The sequence below is a fragment of the Gallus gallus genome, chromosome 1, assembly GCF_016699485.2.
Source record: "Gallus gallus isolate bGalGal1 chromosome 1, bGalGal1.mat.broiler.GRCg7b, whole genome shotgun sequence".
NCBI classification, from domain to species: domain Eukaryota; kingdom Metazoa; phylum Chordata; class Aves; order Galliformes; family Phasianidae; genus Gallus; species Gallus gallus.
Genome location: NC_052532.1, coordinates 124,774,077 through 124,794,144, shown reverse-complemented (window position 1 = coordinate 124,794,144; position 20,068 = coordinate 124,774,077). Strand labels below are relative to the sequence as shown.

General features: G+C 41.3%; 1 protein-coding gene across 11 annotated transcripts in view; it reads right to left on the bottom strand.

Moving 5' to 3' along the window:
* Positions 1-20,068, bottom strand: part of MID1 (midline 1) — a 241,684-nt gene that overhangs the window by 93,878 nt on the left and 127,738 nt on the right. For 8 of the 11 annotated variants that reach the window (XM_025148536.3, NM_001397661.1, NM_001397664.1 and 5 more), the window contains exon 2: positions 1,615-2,330. In XM_025148536.3, the coding sequence (XP_025004304.2) occupies positions 1,615-2,274 (660 nt within the window). In that variant the 5' untranslated portion in view covers positions 2,275-2,330. Of the gene's footprint in view, positions 1-1,614; positions 2,331-2,769; positions 3,551-12,013; positions 12,157-20,068 lie in introns of those variants that run through there. The other 3 variants (XM_025148549.3, NM_001397663.1, XM_046938913.1) reach the window with 2 other exon arrangements.

Here is a 20,068-nt window from a genome sequence, read left to right as displayed (position 1 = left end):
GATAGATAGAGATTACGCAAAAACACACAAATTTTTTCTTAACCATGTACAATATTAAGCCAAAGATCTCAAGTGAAGACACTTGCTCTTTAATGTCTTCTTACACGACTGGCTATATTCTAAGTATACCAACACTACGAAATTTTAGTATTTCGTAGTATTTAGTATCCTCAAAAATACACTTAACCAATACTGAACTTCCAAGGTATTTCACATCAAGTTGCACATTCCTACTCTTATCAAGTTGATAAATGATACAGGTGTTCAGTCTCTGTTAGCTTGCTGAATTGTAGCACCTGGTAAGCATGTAACTAGTTGGATTATTGAACAGCACTGTAGATTCATGCACCTTCCATTCACATTTAGAGCCCATGTCCCATTTTATCAGTGGCTAAACTCTTAATTATTTAAGAAAACAAACAAGCACTTCTTCAGAAAAAAAAAAATAATAATGGAGAGCTGAAATATCTTTAAGATTAAAAAAAATTCATTAAGAAATGGAAAGAAGCTATCAGGCCCAAGGAAAGAAGTATCTTTCATTATATTCACATTATATCCATATAATCATAGAGCATGATTTACATATTTGCACATACATAGAGGCACGAAAAACATGTGGCATGCAGAATTTACCTGCACTCACACAAAGTCATCATCTATGCATGCAGCCTCACATTTTTATCTTCAACTTATTTAAGAATACATTTCCAGCTAGTTAAATCTATTAATTCAGTTTCTTTTCACATTTCCAAAACTGTGGTGGATTATCTTCGCACTCCACACTTGTGTCTTCTCAACATAACCAAGGAATCCCCCCAAAACGCATGCAGACAAGTACATACAAACTAGCCTGAGGGAACCTCATTCACTCCTCTCCTCTGCTGCAGCACCTAAATCAGTGTGTTGGATCCAGGGTTGCTTGATGGCCTCAGTGGGAGCCTGCAGAGCAACCTGAGCAGGTCTGCATCGTGGCCTCCTGTTTCACCCAGCGAGGACATCCCACATGGGCCAGGTGGGTGCCAGGTGGGAGGGGAGAACCATGGGACACCACAAGGACCTGAAGGAGATTTTAGCTTTAGTTTCCTTCGTTGCAGAACTGGAGGACTGGGGCTAGCATTTGGTCTCCCTGGCTGACGAGGCAGCTCCATCCCCTGAAATCAGCACGTATAGATGCATTTCCTATTAGCAGTGATGCAAAGGGTTTTCTGTGATAAAAGCGGCTCGATAAAAAATAATCAACAGCAGAGTGTATGCAAAGAACACCTGACATTTCCATCAGGGCCTGCGTATGTGCAGCCAACACAAAACCCTGCCAACTGCCATGAGGGAAGATGTAGACAGATGCAGACAGATAAGCTAATACTAGCTTATTGTGCTAGCAATAGTGTACACTGCATGCAGCAGAAAAATCAAAGCGTAACCAAGAAATCTTTCTTCAAGGGAAAATCTGACCCCTTTCTGATGAGCACACAGCAGTCTGTACACGCATCTCGTCTGATGACAGACTGCACACCTGCCTTAACCAGCCCATGCCCAAACAAGTAAACGCAACACTCAACGGCAGGACACCTTCTCTCCCCACCACTCACTATGGGGTGCGAGGACAGCACTCACCTTCAGCTTGTCGTAGCGCTCGCTTAGAGCTGCCACTTGATGGTCCCGGTGCCGCCCGACCAGCTTGCACAGGGCGCAAATCAGCTGGTCATCTGTCACGCAGTACATGTTCACCTTCTCGTCCTCGTGCTCCAAGCACATTAATCCCCTGATGTGAGAGTCCGGGATGGGCTCGATCAGCCGATGGCCGGTGAAAGGCTTCTTGTTGGGGTGCGTGGCTTTCAGGCACTCCTCGCAGTAGGAGACCTCGCAGGTCACGCACGTCTTCACTGCCTCCTGGGCAGGGTCCTGGTCGCAGAACTGGCAGAGGACCTTCTCGCAGGAGGACATGCTGTTGCTGTCGAATGCCCGCTCCCGACGGGTCTCGCTGGGGGAGTTGGGCCCGCTCACCGAGGCTTTCTGAAAGCGGTCGATGATGTTCTGCAGGGTGACGTTGCGCTTGAGCCCCTCTAGACCGCGCTGGCTGAGGGTGATGACATAGCGGCAGGTGGGGCACTGGAAGGCGGTGATAGACTCCACCGGCTCGTTGGAGGCGCAGTGGGAGACCAGGATGCGGTGCGCGCAGTTGAAGCAGAGACTGTGAGCGCAGGGCAGCAGCAGCGGGTCCTCAAACAGCTCGAGACAGATAGGGCAGGTCAGTTCCGACTCCAGTGTTTCCATCTTCAGGCAAAGCTTTCCTGTGGCGTCAGCAAAATCCAGGGAAGCTGATCAGCTATCTGGAAACACACGCAAAATTCGATTAGGCGAGCGGCAACATGAGGGGTCAGCCATGGGGGGTTGTCAGCTTTGCCGTGGCTCCCGGTGCTATCGGTCCAGTACGGCGGGCGGGAGAGCAAGCAAAAGTTTTGAGCCTGCACATGCACAAAGCAAGGTATTTATAACTAGATGGCTTTTTTTTTTTTCATTTTCTTTTTTTTCTATTCTCTCTGTTCACTTAGGAATGCCAAGCAAAAGCTCCTTATTCTTTCGCTTTCTCTTTCTCGCTCATGCGATTGAGGAAAGCAGCAGCTGTTCCTCTGCGCTGCTAAAAAACCAAAATGATTAAAACAACAAAATGATGATTTTCAAGCAGCCCACTACAGCAAAATCAGATTTCTTTTGCAGATGCTGTTTTTGGCTTTGCTAATCCAGTAGTAAAACTTTAAACAACTTCACCTTTGCATAGTGTTGTGCAAGAGTTAGCTCAGAGTATAACAGCCGGTAACCTTACATCTCTCATTGCTGTTTTAATTCACACAGCTCTTTTCTCAGGTTGAAATGCTAAGTTATTGTTATAGCACAGCACCTAGGGTAGGTATCTGTGCTCACCTGCGCAAATATTTACACAAATATATACAGGGAACAGTGTGTCAAGGAAAGCATGTGATATTTTTATGTCTTTCATGGATATATTCACTGTACTGTATTAATATACTGCTCCTATGTATTTCAGGATAATTTGTACCGTATGTACAGGTACATGTATGTGTGTAAATATGAGACGTGTGTTTGCAGTGAGATAAATATAGCCAGAGGATTGCAGCGTCCTAACTGAAATACCCCAAGAAAGATGAAACACATGAAATTTCTATTGTGAGCCCAAATTCCTGGTGATTCTAACCTATGAGCAGAGCCTGCAGTGAGAAAGACAGTGAAAAGTGAGATCTGGTTAAGGGTTTGTCTGTGTTCATGCTTTGTTGTTGTGTAAATACGCTCCGCTGCTGAAACTCCTGAACTATGCTTGCTCTAGTGGCCTTATGAACCATCTGAGGTGGGTTAGGATCCATGACTTTTGATGGGATTTTCTAGAGGCAGCAGTGCAGCCCTCTCCGAGATCCACTAAAACTTCATTTTGCTCCCAATTCTGCTTTCAGCATCACAGAGAGAATGCGAAAGCGTCGCCCCACGCAGCTCTCCCTGCAGAAGCTCCCATCAGGGCCCGGTCGCTGCCGCGAGCGGACAGCTCAGTGAGGCAGAAGCAAGAGCTATGCTTCACACTCACAGAGCCGTACCTCCTCACAGTACAATCTATTTAAGCTTTGTTGCTCATAACCAAGCACAGCTTCAGATGGCACAGCTGCACGGCCCCCGCACTGTAAAGTCATTGTTCTGCTGTGTGAACTCTCGCCTCCTTCCCTGACCAGGAAGAAAGAGGGGCGGACAAGAATCCCCCCAGACAAGTCTTGGTTCATTAAGGGTGAGGAGGGCTGGGGCTCATTAGCAGCCTTGGGAACCAAGCGTGCTTGAACCTCCTGTACTTCGTGGCAATTAGAGCGCGGGGCGTGGCAACAGGAATACTACCTATAACCCCAACAGGAACCACAATAAAATGGGAGAGTTTGGCAGGCATAGAGGCAAGGTTCAGAGTGCCCGTCAGCATCCTGCACTGCTTGCTTGTGGGAAGAGGAGCAAGGCGTCCGTTCCAGAATGCGCTTAGAAATTAGAATACTGTCTCTTTGCACTCAGGCTTCCTTTTATTCTGCCAAGAAATTTGAGTGCTTAGGGAAAGGCACTGACCCTGTCACAGAATTTGGTTTCCTGAGTCTTCTGTGATGCTGATATTACTTGAAATGGAATTCAGTTTGCCAAAGACTAATTCATTTATAACTATCCATCAGATGCCATAATTGCATGGTGCATCTGGTCAAAATTAAAGGCCTGGCAATTCGATATAAGCAGGAAGACAGCTTCCCTGCTCTCTCTTCTGCCACAGCCACACAGCACAGCAAAAGATGAAAGCATTTTCTGCAAATGAAGAACAGTTTGTCTTCCCTCCTCTTCACTCTCTGTATCACACAAGTCCCAGAAGATAAGAATCTCATTCACGTTGTTTGAATCCCTTCCACACCACAACTGTATACCTCATCATCTGCTTATCCTGCGGGCTGAAAGCTGCACTGGAAATGGGAAAAGAGGATTTGGGGCTGGCAGCAGACAAGGTTTTAAGGAGGCAAATCACCTAATCATTGCTCATCTCTTGGCAGCCTAGTGAAAACCTGCCGACCTCTCTGGTTTGCTTCTTAGGACCATGTTCCGGATATGGGGCTATCTTCCATGCTCTCCATTCTGTACAAAATCCCTCCTGCTCTCTCATGCGCCAAAAGGTTTCATTCATTTTGTTTCTTTCTCAAAGCACATTGTTTTAAATAAAAGAATAACCAAAGGATTTTCTATCTTACTCATCTAAAAGACAGTTGAAAAGACTAAACCAGCAGAAAAATATTTGCATCACTGACTCATAGAAAAGTGTTTGAATCACTGTCATGGCTCTGTCTAAACACCACCACCCTAACAGATAACCCATTGCAGTCTATCTGACCTGATGGAACAGCCACTTATTCCTGACTAGCAAGGGTGTCAAAGTCTGATCCTAGACTGTAAAATTCTTGGAATAGAAGCCCAGAAAAGCCTGTCTTCCATGGTAATCAAAGCTGAGCGCACTGACAGAACCAAACAAAGACATTTCCCTGCTTCCTTTTTGCAGCTGCCAGTAAGTCAAAAAACACCGCAACTGGGAGAGAGCAATGAAGACTTTAAGAGGCACGGAAGAGGGGCTGTATTTTCTGGGTAACCCAATGGTTGCTCTTTAACTGACTGCAATTCTGCCTTTGCTTTTAAGCTGATGTCTGAAGTGCAGTGTGCAGCTCATCCAGCTACAGAATCTTTTAAACTGCTTGGTCTTAAAATTTCATACTTTGTCATTTACTTTTGCGTGTGTGATAAGAGAGCCCTTAGCAGCAGTAATAAAGCAGAAATAGGCAAAAATGTAATGTGCATGGTTTATAATATGCACATGGACAAATTCCATTGTCACCATGGCCTGCAAGTGGAAAGCCACGTAGAAAGCCTCAAGACCCAGAATGGAAAAAAAAAAATAATGCCCTGACCTTTTCTATCCCAGCTGTTCCTACAACCTTCATGGAAAGCAAGAAGAGAATCTACCAGGAGTGAGAGAAGCTTCCTAAGAAGCTTCAATTTCCATCCTAGCTCCTTGCATGAAGTCCACAGCAGGAGTTAAGGATGTTTTGGTGTACCTTAAATTGTAGAGTCCTCAGTGACGTGGAATGGGAAAACAGTTGTACGTTGAAGGAGGGAAGATTTAGGTTGGATATCAGGGGGAAGTTCTTTACTATGAGAGTGGTGAGGTGCTGGAACAGGCTGCCCAGAGAGCTGTGGAGGTGTTCAAGGCCAGGCTGGATGGGGCACTGGGTAGCCTGGTCTAGTATTAAATGTTGAGGTTGGTGACCCTGCCTGCGCCAGGGGGTTGGAGCTTCATGATCCTGAAGTTTCTTCCAAGACAAATCATTTTATGATTCTCAGTAAATTTTAAAAATCTTAGTAACAAATAGTGCTATGCAAAAGAGCTGGATGCGTGCCATGTTCCAGAACTCCTTAATATACCATCTCACTGACAAACCAGTTTGTTACGTTTTGGTGAATGATGGCCAAAATACACCCAAGTAGGTTCAAACAGCTTTTTTTTTTTCCTAACAATCTGTTGACTTAAGGCTACCATGATATGATTACCACAATCAGGCTATTCTGGCCCGGGTCTTCCAAACTCATATATGGGAATGTTCATAAATGCACACAAGACGGCAGACTAAACTAAAAATGAAGCACTTGTGGATTACATGTTTTTCTAGAAAACACTTGCCAACTTTTTCAGTCAGAAAATAAAATATTAAGTTGCCACTAGATGGGTATGAAAAGTAATTTCACATGAAATATGAAAAACTAGGTATGAAAGGTAATAAAATGGGTTATTCATGTATGCATGCATGTGCCTACGTATCCTAGGTGTATAGTAAAAGAAGATTTACAGTGAACACACATACTCTTCCTGAACGAACCATGGCAAGTGCTTCAGCAGTCTACTATCATGATACACAGCTGCAGTTTTCAAAGCAGCAGTATTTTTCTGTTAAGTGCACTATAAAAGGAAAATTTTAAATTTATGTTCTTGTCATAAAATTTGGCATGGGCAATAAAAACCACTTGCAACTTCTTCTGTTAGCTGTAAAACAAAAAGGAAGAAAACGCTCTTCTGCTGCCATTTTCTACCCCTCTCCAGGATATAGACAAAATTGCCTTGGGAACAACTGTTCCTTCAAACAAATGAATCTGATTGCTTTACATCACATTCACTAAATATTTCAAATGTGATTAAACCAATGGAATGCTTCATAATGTAGTTTGTCCCAAGTCCATTAGACATTTTACCTTCTGCACCAGAGACACTGGAGCTGATGAGTAACTTGTGATGCTAGCAATTTGCAGCACCACAGCTAGTGAGATAATCATCTAAATACTGTAATTTGCGTAAGTATTGCACAGGGAACTAATAATCAAAACTCAGATATATTTTTCAAATGTTTAATGCAAACCTCCATAACATTAAACAAAGCAAGTTTCACACACCCTGAAACATGGAAATACTTGTTTGGCTACTGTTTTTTTCTTTGTTTTGTTGTTGTTTTTACCCAAACAGTGCAAATTAATAAATATTCAAAGGGTAGTACCTGTTCAACAGCCTATTATGCAAAAGCACATGCAGAAACTGAATAGTTTATCCTAGTCATACATTTTCCCTGACAAAAGAATGATTAGCTGTCTTGTCTACAAGGAAGTAACATACAATATTTCCATGATTTTGAGATAGTTGTTTGCAACATCTAAAGGATATTAATGCAGCAGCAGAACAGCTGCCATGTTGCTTGCAGTGATGCAAAGCCTTGATAACATCTTTCTCCACTTGAACCATATGTTAGTAACAGAATATATTTTCAAAAAGCCAAATCCTGTATGCTCTTCAGTGAGATGAACATATAACAGAATTATGCTCTTTGGCTCAATATCATGTATTCCTTCTTACAGAAGCTAAAACAATGACTGAGCCTCAAAACCTAATAGGTAAGAAAAAAGAAAGAAAAAAACCATACAAAGATCATAGCTCATAAATTCCAAAGTAATCAATAAATTGCTGATTCGATATTATATACAATGCTATACTGGATGCAGTATTACCCATGTGCATAAATATATACTAATGCACATTTGGAATGCTTTTTGACCTTTATTTTTTATAGTCTTGCAACTTTTGTAGCTTTGCATACTTTAGGTACAAGATTTAATACTTCCTCAGAATGCTTGAGGGTAATGAAAGCAAAAGATTGTTTAATCCTTAGCACATGTGGATCAGCATTAGGTCTACAAGCATTAGCGGTGTCTTCCTAACAAACTTATGCCTGAAGATCTGTTCCAAAAATCCCTTCCCCAACAAAATTCACACTTCTCAATGAAGACACTGGCATTTATTCTGGGATATATCACAGCAATACTACAAGAAATACTGAGGAAGTGGGTTCACACCAAGCCCTACCAGTCCTCATATGGCTTTGGTTGCACAACAGAGCTGGAAATCTCTCACTTCTAGGAATTTCACTTTTGTAGTGCCTTAGGTGACATGGTACACTTTATAGCAGACGATACAACTAGAAAAATAGCCAGAAATAGTTCAGTATGTTCCTCCTAGTCATATGTATTCACATATACTGATATGTTTAGTACATCCTGGAAGCACTGGGGCCCTTAAGCTACTGCAATTTTTTAGTGAACACTTAAGGGTGGGTTCAAGAAAGCATATCATACTCTTACCAGAAAGTTGTCCTATGAATTCTTTCCCTGAAGCAAAGAGGGGATCATTAATACCATTTCAATTCATAATCATCACCTTCATCTAGATAAAAATATGACAGTATAATTCCAAGGGAAGAAGCTGAAAGTCTGTTTTCTTATCAAAGACAGCCTTTAAAATAAATAGCAGCAAATAAAGTCCCAGGAACTACAACAGCTAGGAAGTTGTGACCTCACTTGCCAGACAGAAATCTTGAATTAACACTACCAGCAAACTGAGGGCAGATGGTGCTCTTTTGGCTGACTAAAGCTCCCCGTGCTTATAAAGCAATTCCTATGACATTACATGGCGCACTGCTGGCCTCTCATTGTCCTGCTTTCTGCTCCTCACATGTGGTTATTAAAAAGCCCACCAAATAAACAAGCATTCTCAGAGTATACTCTGCACATTTGCAAAGGCTAAAAAGAGATTCTAAGTGCTGCAAAAAACCTCACCGCCCAGCACCAGGGAGTTCCTTGCTCTACCTGCAGTAAGCTGAGCTGCCAAAGATCAAGAGGTGTATTTAAAAATCAAGATTGTAATCAGTTAATTAGAAGGGGAAATTAGGTGTGAAGTGTGGGAGTGTGGAGGATAAGGAACAAATTATATCTGTGCTCTGAAGGTAATCTATTTTAGAGGACAGAGGTAGTTAGAAACCTCTCTCAGTGGTGCATGAAACACTCAGCTCAGGCTTCTTGTGCCCAGCAGTAACAAAACGGGAACCCACAACGCTACTGCTCCATTTGGAGAGGAAAAATCATCACAAGGATCCTCCCAAGCTTGCTCAGGTAAAATGGGGATATTTCCCATCTTACCACTGCCACTTGGACCACAGTGAGTGTGCTTCTTCTGCTCCATACAGGGGTACTAAGTTCCCATTCTGTTAGCAGAATTATTCAGGGAGCATTCTTTGGCCCTATAAACCAGAGCATTAGTCTGCAAATACATCATAGCAAATCATGTGTAGCACAAATATTAGAAACCTATTCCTCTTGCTTTCCGCCTAGTGGTTCCTAGCCACAAAGGGCAGTATTCATATGAACTGGTCTTTATCAACTCCCATAGTAGTTAACAGTAAACAACAGGCATCTTTAGAGGCACCTCATGTAAACTATTTTAAATTATCTTTAGCATGAAATGAACTGTGCTTCCTAGAACTCGTTCCAAATATAAAGAGAACTTAGAGTAAAAGAAATTAATCTAACAAGTAACCATATTTGGTGTTCTTGAGATTTAAGAAGAAATTAGACGATCTATCTCTATGCTTTTGTTAAAGAATGTTCTTATGAGCCCTGTAATCACTTATTTAGCAAAATTTGCTTCCAAAGTTCTCCTCTGGAGTACCCAGTTTCTATCATTCTCTTCTTTCAAAGATACAAAAGGACGCATGGATATCTGAATCAACTTGCAGGTTAATACTGACTTGCAGTATTAATCCAAATCACCCAAAATGGGCAGAAGAGTCCATGATTGAATGTTCTGATCCTGACACAAGAGGTCAACAAATGAAAATGATGAGATCAACTAAAAAGAAAAAGAAATGCTGAGCTGTGTGCAGTCTACTGTTCTGCCCCTAAGACACTCAAGGGTTTGGCATCCCAACTCAGCCTTTTTGGTAAGACCGTGTTTCACTCACAATAAGATGCAAAGTCAGTCTTGGTTTTTTTGTTTCGTTATTAGCACTGCTTGCTAATAAGGCCAAATCCTAAAGTGGCAAGTTTCCCTTTAACCTCTCTGGAGAACTAAGTCATGTCAGCTGCAAAGAAACAGCAACGCTTTATTGTTTGCCAGAGGCACACCCGCTTGTATTTTATTTCTTGAGAAAGTGTTACTTAACAGAAATGTACCACAATAAATCCTGGTGATCTCAAATATTTTCCTCTATGCATCTACATTCTTTAAGGGTGTTATCCTTTAAGGGCTATTTAAAGACCTGAGACAAACCAACCATTAAGTGTAACCACGTAATCTTGACAAACAAGTCTTTAGTAGACATGCCGTGGCAAAACTTCATTGCTTCAAGCTAAGAAATTAAGACCAGCAAAGAGCTGCATTGTATCGGCAATGTAATTTGCAGCTTAGAAACCAAAAGGGTAAATAGCACTAGTTCTTTTTAAACCATAGTGATGACCGGAGAGGCGCTCTGGGAGTCGAAATAAGTTAGGAAACATAGTAACACCAGTTTCTAATCCATCTTAGCAAAATGATAAGAAAAAGTGATCCAATTTACCTATACTCCACTTGATATAAACCAGAAAACTGAACAAAAGCCAGAAGCTCCATTATTAAATTTAAGCTCACTATTCCAAGAGAAAGTCATCTTTCTCAGATGTCATTACACAGCATCTCTGTTGCTTGGAGTCCCAGTTCCTTCCAGCCCTGAGTCACAGGTTCATACAGCAATTCTCCTGTGCTCAGAGGGTTCCTGATCTTGGGAGAAGCCTTGCCATGCAGCCTTATGAAATTAACAGAAAATGATGCTTTTTCACTACCAGGACATAGTTAAATGTGCTACTGAACATGCACACACTTGCACAGATGCATGCACTGAAAAGGACCCACTGACTATGGGTAGTTGGACTGGTTACTACTTTACTTGACAACCTCAGATTAATTGTCCTGCCAGATTAATTAGTCTTCAGAATAGACTAAGAGGGAGGAGGAAAAAGCAGATAACATAAGCAATCACTTCTGAATAACTGTATCAACACCTCAGACAGGCCTCTTACTTAAAGGTTCTCAATGTCACTCAGAAAATAGCTTACTAGCTTTTAAGACAGCATGGAAAGAGAAAGCAATAGCTTAATTACATCCCTTTGAGACCCTACTCATCAACAACATAAGAAGTCTCACAGTTTATTAAAAAAAAAAAAAAACTTGAATAAATTGTCTGCCTCCTGTCAGTTATCAACTAAGTCACCACTAATGTGTATTACTGGCATATGTCTGCACCACCTCCAGCCTCAACCTTTTTCCTGGGAGCTTGTTAAATATCCAGTTTAACACTGGCCTGGATGTCATCTTATCTTGTCCTTAGAAAACAGCTCACTCTGAAATACAGAACTGGGAAAAATGGTACTAGAAATCCTCTACCTGTGGACTGTGCATGCTTCTGGTTCTGCTAAAGAAACGGTGCATTTTGTGGGCTTTCACATTTGCATGTTAAAAAACTGTAGTGACCAGACCAGACCAGACCATCCCTGCGAGTACGTCATGCCAACAAGTATAAAAAAAAAACTTTGAACAAACACTACATTCTCTAGGCCATCCTACTTCAGTGTCACAGTTCTAGGTTACATAACTTCATCAGTTACAAATAAATAAATGGGATTTGAAAGACTTTGCTCCAGGAGTGAAGCAGACTTTAGGGAATTACTGTATTTTTTTCCCATTCTCAGCCTTCATCAATTATTTTTAAAACAGAATTATAATGTTCCAGATGTTGCTAACACTATGAAGATGCTCCCTTCAGCTCTCTTACTTTTGTTGCTTCATGACAAGAAGGCAACAATAAGCACTTGTTTGAATACACAAGAGATCAATACAGACTGCCAAAAAGTTCCCTCCCCACCCCCCAAATCTAGTACTGAAAACAAAATTCATCACAGCATTAGACCAAACCTCCACTCTCAATGTACAAACACTGAACACCTTCAAAAACGTTTCCCCAGTCCCTTGCAATGGCAAGCCCCCACACTCCAGCATTGGCTGCCGCTGGCGAGAAGCCACCCCACAGGTACCCACCGCTGCATCCCGCCCTCCTCCTCCTCCCGGCTGGGCCATGGCTGCAGAGATAGCGACCGCTGACCCTTCGGGAAGCGTGGGCAGCCCAGTGGCAGCCCCTGTCCCAGCAATCCTATCCCAGTGCTGCCTGTCTCTTTCACTGTGAGGCAGCGGCAGCTGGAGCACAACAGGAAAGCCTTCCCTACAATTGCAGGAAAACCAGCTCCACCTAACTGCCTCCGCCAGCCAGTCGACTGCCCTTCTCGCTGGGCCGGCACCGAAATACCTGCTTTCTCTCTCAAGAACCAACCCAAAGAGGGTGAGGAGGCAGGGTCCTCCCACAGAGCACCCAGCACTCGGCCTGGAGGCTACAGAGCACCGGAGGCCATGGGATGGCACCATCACACAGCCAGGCATAGGGCAAGCTCAGTCCCAGGAGAAATTAGCCCAGTGCTGAGTGATGAGGGAGCGGCAGCGCCCAGACGGTAACAGGAGACTGGGGCTTTCCAAACCTGCCACATGCACACTGAGGGTTTCAGAAGGCTGTGTTTATTGATTTTTTCCAAATGTTACTCAAAAACTTAGTAAATGACTCCAGCAGGAGCTTGCCAGAAAGGGAGATGATCTGAAAGAGTATAGTGCCCAAGACCCCATGGAGACCCTACCTTCTGAAATTTAGCAGGCGAAATGTCAGAGGATAGTAGTTGCTTTACATTTTTTTATTATTATTTTTTTTAAGCTAAACTTGCATGCAAGCAGCAAACTGCAACAGCAAACTACAACTGCTTCATCAAAGTGCCCAGGAGGAACCCCGACTGAAGTCACACCAGATGTTTGGTCTCCAGTAAAGGTGTTAAAAATTCATGCAAAGTGGAAACAGCAGGAAAGAACTGCTTTCTTGTGTTTGCCGCTTTTTATGTTCCAGTGCCTTCTTTCATACAATGCTAACATGGTAAAGTGAAGTAAAACATACCTCAGAGGTTTGAGCATAAGGATGTAAAGCCACAGCCTTTGGTCTTTCTTCCGTGGAGTCAGCACTTTGTTCTCATTGAAACAATAAACAACTGTTTTGATTATTTAATTTCCTATTCATTTCATTCACTTGAAACAATAGACCAGAGCCCTCACATGCGTACACCCTTCATAAGGGTTTTTAAAGGTTTCTCCAGGCAGTGTCTGTTAGCATGTGAGTGGAATGTCAGCTCATAACTGGAGAAATGAGCACGCAGAAAGCAAGACAGATGTGCAGAAGGACTGTGATTACTGCAACTCTATTTTTTTTAATGATACTAAATGTCCGTATGCAACCTATAGTCAAATCAAGTTATAACCGGCCTAGCAGGGGTTGCAGCTCAAGTCCAAGCTGGATGGATTTTAGATTCCTCAGCTCATACCCTATCCCTGAGCTTTCATTAAACAGCATCATGCAGTCCCTTTGGACCGCCTTTCCAGCCATGCGGTCTCACATTCATCCAGGCGCATTCAGGATCAACCACTGTGAAGACTGGCATTATTGGCAGGTGCTGTCCTGCTGCTCTGTTTTTCCATACTATAGTTAGTCCAAGCTTTTCATGCCCATCGCTTGGAGACAATCAGCCGCAGTCTGAAACAAAGTTTCAATAAATACATGGCTTTTTGTAGTGAAATCTAATCTATCCCAACAGTGATGCAAAGCAGTTCCAACAGCTCTAATTCTACTGATATTTTTGACTTCTGCATGCACGCTTCTTCATTACGTATGTTTTAATGGACAACACTGGAAGAAGCTTCCAAAACTTATGTGGATCTGTCTATACGACAGTATGTTTATGAAGGCTTCAGTGTACTTTTCACTTCACATACATGAGAACGCACATGCACTTGTGGGCAAGTATTACCAGAGAGGTAGGCTGATGGATCTAAGCTTAACAAAGCTTAAGTCTCAGATACATAAATGAGGATTGTTTATTGAACCACGGTAAAATGATTATGTTTCATCATCTGCCAACTCTAAATAATGGATTTCTGGTGATGCTATCTATAGAATTTATCTTGGTTTTTGTGCAGGCACCTGTTTCTTCAGAACACAGGGTCAGCTCTATATGGGAAGAATCTGTCCTGTTGTTTAAGGGGGTGTTGAATAGCACACTTCGTATTCTGCACACCCTATAGCTATGTTGTATAGTAACCCAGTATTATTTTGGTTACAAAGCTCCTTGCAATCAAGAAACACAATACTGCAGGAACTGGAACAGATCAACGATAGGACAGAAATGAGCAGGTGTCCAACGGGACTGTAAGAGGTCCTATTTCCACAAAGCATACAAAATGCTAGGAAAACATGATAGCGGGACCAACTGTGAGAAGCAACTTCGTCTGGGCACAAAACTCTACTCCAGCTTCACTACTGCAATTCCCTGACACATAAGCACTCAGTACTGCTTTTGATGAATCTGATTGTCCTGCTTTGGTTTTGGAAATCCAGAAACTGAGATTTCCACTTGTCGGTTTGCAGATCCTAACATGCAGCCTCAGAAACACTGTCTTTACTGCTTTGCCATCTACTCTATGTGAGAAAATTCTCTCTGCCACTTATTTCATGTGCAGAAGAGAAAACACAAACAAGGTTTTTTAAAAGCTCGAGTACGCGTGGAATTTTATTTAATCTTATTTTGATGGACAAGGGACATATTTTTAGATTGATAGGTGCTGCTGCCAGACACCAAGCAGTTGAACTCCAATCAATCCACTGTACATGGAATGCAAATGCCACAGCATACTATAATGAGATCATAGGAGAGGATCTGTTCTAACATTAGCAATTAAAACAAATATGCTAATATGCCTGCAGTTTATCATACTCTCACAGGCAAGCCAGAGAGTAGACTCATAAATTACTTATGCTATGCAGCTAATCATAGGATCTTCTGATGAAGAAAAATAATAACAATCAGTGGTTTGATAATACATCTGCATTCTTTCTTCTCTGTTTATATCCAGTCAGCACAGAGGGTCTGATCCACAAGACATCTACAGCTCCCTTGTTTGTTGAGCAGTGCCAAATTTAAAGCAGCCTCAGCGCTGTTCTGAAATTACATCAGAACCGCAGGGCTCTCCTAACTTGGGCAAGTACCCGCATTACATTATTGATTAGTCCCTTCCTTGCCCATTCCAAATATAATAAATGGAGGAAACAGAGATGCTCCCGCCACTTTATTCAGTGTCTGCACCCTGTGATTCCCTGTGATTGCTTATTACCAATTCTCTTTCAAACGGTTGCTTAATATTAAATATTCTTTGAGCTATAAAACCCCTCCTCTGACATATGAATAGAAATCTAAAGATAATTATAGGTGAGTGTAGGCAGGTATTCCCTAATGGTTCATCCACATTTTACAATGATATTTAAATATACTTTGACTTTGGCCCAATAATGCACAGTACAAATGACCCACTGTTAATGCTCCCTGGAGGAAAGTAAACCCTAATTTCAGTACCAGCACTTGATCCTGGAACAATTTGTGCCTCTCTGGAGGAGCAACGGGTAGTACCTGATTCATATCAGATGAATAGATTATGAAATATCCAGTTTCCCTTATCTTCCTAAGTGTCAGAGTAAGCCACAAAGAGAAACTCCCCTCACTTCCAATACACACCAGCTACTTGTAATCTTGGGGATAGCTAAAGCAGGGAGAGGGAAAGATAAAGACAACTCGCGCTTCATTTTACTGCTATATCCTTGTAACGTTTCCCTGGGAGTACTGAAGCCATTTGCTCAATGCTGCATGTAGGGTTTCGGATAGAGAAAGTGAAGATTAATTACTCTGTTTCAAATTGTTAGAGGAATGATACAGCACTGAACTGTAATCTGTCCCCTTGAGGGATCCATCAGGAATGATCAAGGCAGGGGCCTGAAAATATCAAGTGGTCCAAATTGTTAAAATAACATTCAAAGACTATGAATGTGCAAATGTATGCTTCTAAAACAGAAGGAAAAAAAAGAAGAAGAAAAAAGAAAATAAAAAAGCATAAACTGCATCAGACAAAATAAAAATGAACCAGTTCATTTGAGGTCTTCTCCTGCATCATAGCTGAAAGGATTGTTTACCTCTTCAGACTCAAGACACAGTGAAGATTTTGGTCTAAAAGACTAGATATGTGAAATTTAGATATTGTTCCTTATCATGCTCTGAAAACATTCCAGGTAACTAAAACAAGCTATTCGGTTAGTGGTTAGGTTAGGTCGTGAAGTTGATTATTTTATACTCACTGCTCTGTGTAACGTTATTCGTTGTGCTTTCTACATAGCAGCTCCTCGAAGGAAAGAAAGCCCCTCATTCTGTTCAGTTATCTATGCTAAAGCAGTAAGCATTGTCAAATCACTCTAGAGGGACTGCTGTCATCTCACAGTGCTAAGGCCTAACCTCTGCACTTTGTCAGTCTTTCTCCATCTCACAATGCTTTCAGACCAGATTTAAAGAGGAATAGATCCATACAGGTGAAAAGAAGGCCAATACGTTGTCTCTATTCTTTGCTGATAAGCCAACATCCTTGCTGCTGAAAACAATCCATGCTTTGAATTCAACGTTCCCTTAGAAAACTGCATTGTAATCAAAATTCCTGAAAAAAACTGTAGAAAAGTTATGAAGGGCGATAGGTATGAAGGACCTTAATTAGATTTGATAATAAGCCACAATATATTATCTTTAGTGTCTCAAACACTGTATGTTCAGAGCGAAGTGAAACTACATTTCTCTTTACCATACATCATTCTGATGTTGTGTGCTTTCTCTAAACAGAAATTGATGCATTTCTGAGCAACTACAAACTATTTTCAAAGTCATACACCTCTCTTAAACTGTATGTGGCCATCAAACTATTACTTTAATTACAAACCTAGCAGTGCATACCGGAATCTATGATTTCCATATTAATAACATAACGTTTCAAATGATTGGCAAACTCATGAGATGGATTTCTGACTTGCTCATTTACACATATACATGTGAATGGCAGCTAAAGCTTCAGTCCTCTTTCCAACTGAGGCCATTGTTCCCTGGCTTTCTTTGAAGGAGATGCCTTCTCACTGCACATAGGAGTGGGGATCATGCTGCAGGACAAGAGAGATAGCATCAGATACATGAATTTCCTGGGAATGCTAAATAAAGTTAAGTACATAGATAAATACTCCGAGGATTAGAGACAAAGCAAGTATATGCTAATGAAATGGTCTTTAGTCCCAAGGGTGTATCTATTGTCTTCCAGGGAAATTCTTCTATTCACTGTATCAAGTGTATTTTAAAATGAATGAGGACCATGAGAAAAATGAGCTGAATAGCCTGGAAAACTATTCGTAAAAGAAAACTATCTTTTAATAAAGAACATTAGCTCACGCAAAACAAAGCAAAGCATCAGGGAACAGATCCTTACTTAACAGCATAGGGTCTGTTGAGTGGCTTACGTGCTTTTTACATTTGCTAAAGACTGCAGAATCCAGACCATCAATTTGTATGGAAACTCATACGACCTTCTGTTACTCTCCTAAAGCTTTATCAAGTGAAGAGAGATAACTATTTACAAATGCAAGTCTATAAAAGAAGATGATTATGGATTCTCAGTGGAATGCAAATTGCTTAAATCATGGTAAGAACGATATACTTAGTCTACAGCTAGTTCAGAAAATGGTTCCTGTAATCTCACATAAGATGAATTTTAACCCAGGTCTCCCGAGGCTGCTGAAGAGAATATCTCCACAAAGGCTGGCCTTGCTGATTATGCATAATTTATGTGTTGATTTGTGCTTTTCTGATTCTCTAAAGAAATATAAATCACTGTAATGTACCACATACTATTTTTGTATGCACTACTGACCTGTTCATCTGATTTTTCCTTTTTTCAGAATCAAAAAAGAGAGAATTCATAAATCAGAATTAGAGTCGTCCTAAAAAGTTTAGGTTTTAATTAATGAGGTCGTTATAGCTAGTGTTAAACATACAGCTCTAATTAATCCCATCAATCACATTCCCTCTTTAAGTACTACCAGTTTGCAAGAAATTAAGCGAGCACCAATCTTGTGTAACTCAACAACCGTTTTTTCCCCCTATTTATTACAAAATCACTAATTGTCTGAGAACTTCTTTCTTGTGTCTTACTCTTTACTCTCCATTCTTTTGTTGGTCTCTTTGTCAGAGTAGACCAGCTGCATCTAAAAGATAAATAATGCCAAATTCCAGTTTATAGAGTCATGTAAGTATTAGCTCCCATTGACTGAAAAGACGAGCCCGTCATTATGTTGTAGGCTGCCCAGAGCCCCAGAAGGTCTCAGCATCACTGTCATGGCAGCGTATGCAAAGGAATCTTACCCAAAAAAGAAACGTCAACCAAGAGACAAGGAAATAAATATGATATAGTTTACTTTCTGCCTTTCATTGAAAGAATTTCCTGTCACAGTGACCTACCTCCCAGATCATACCAAGGGGGAAACAGCGCATTTATTCTCAAGCAAGAAAGATGGCAAATACTTAAATAACAATGCAGTCTAGCAGGTAAACCTAAGAACAAAGACTCTAATAGTGACTTAAGGAAGAAAATCAGCTATTTATGTAAGCAATAACAATATCCTTGGGGACGAATTGTTATGGAACTTTCAAATCTGAAGCATGAAATGACAGTCCTCTAGGTGATAAAGTGTTAAAGCTTCTGCAGATAGAGAAGCCATCACACACTCAATTAAATTTCAAAAGCTGAAGATCATACAAGATTGATATTAGTATGTCAAAGAGAACACAAGTTGGTCAGCTGAGAATGATACACATTGCAGCTATTAGTTTTAGTCTATTTGAAGCAGAGATGTCTAATAAAGGCATATTTTTCTTCGGAAAAAAGTAACATTTGCTATGAAAATGATCAGTCTTCACCAGTGCTATAGACACAGGCGATGGCCCACATAAAACGTTTAACTTAAGGGAAAACTGAGGAGCAAACCAATTACTGACTGAGCCTCTCCCTGGAGTATCTTCTCTACTGCTGGTATCAGGCAGCTGGACAGACATCAGCGTGCCTATTTCCCATCATTTTCTCCTTTGATAGCACTTTTGTGCTTTGAGTATTCAAAACATTCCATGGCACCAAGATCCACTGACAATTTTAAGCTTTGGATCTGCTGAGCAATAATTTCACAAATAAGCAGATGCAACGTCTAATAGTGCCCAGCACTTTGAAGATACTTCAATATTAATTGAACTGCACTTCAATATTAATTGCCAAGTCAGTTTTCCATTCCAGGTGACTTTTATTTGTGATGCCTATCACTAACTTACTCTACTTAACTTTCTTTAGGTCAAATAGAGCAGAAGGCCCCTTGAAAAAATAAAGTTACTGCACTGCAAAGAAAGCTCTAGATTGGGTTATTCCCTAGCAATGTTTGTTGCTGTAGCTCGTTTTTCAGTTTCCAGTACTGAGAGGCCCTATGCTCTATAAGCTTCCTCTCCGCTTGTCAGTCTTGTCTGTGTTATCAGCTCAGGAATGCAATAAATTCTCTTTTCTTCTTTTGTTCTTTCCCACCGTCTCCATCTAATTAATGCCAAGCAGAATAAATATGTCTTTGTGAAGCACTCAGACACAGCAGTGGCTGAGCCAAGTAGCTGCTGCAGGTGGTAGTTTGTACAATCTACAAAGCAACAAAAGTGGTTCAGCAGCATGAAACAAACAAACAAATCAACCAGAAAGCAAAACAGGCAAACATGACCATCTGACAACCTGTCTGACACCCTACCTTTGGGTCATTCTGCACTACTTTCAGTGAGTCTGTGTTAAATTCAAGGTCATGATGACTTTTATGTAACAAAAAGAGAGGAATTCCATTTTTTCACAACAGACAAAACTAATCTGCTCAATAGCTTGAATGCTATTCAGAGAATACTTATTAAAGAGCAGCTAGCCAACAGGAACGTCTTCTCCAGGCAACCAATCTGGCTGGCAGCTGGTGACTCCCACAGACAAGCACGCTCTGTCTGTCTTTGAAACCATGCAGGTGGATAAAACAACATCGCATCTTCTCACTACGTTTGTTTTTTGCTGGATTAACCTAATATTGTC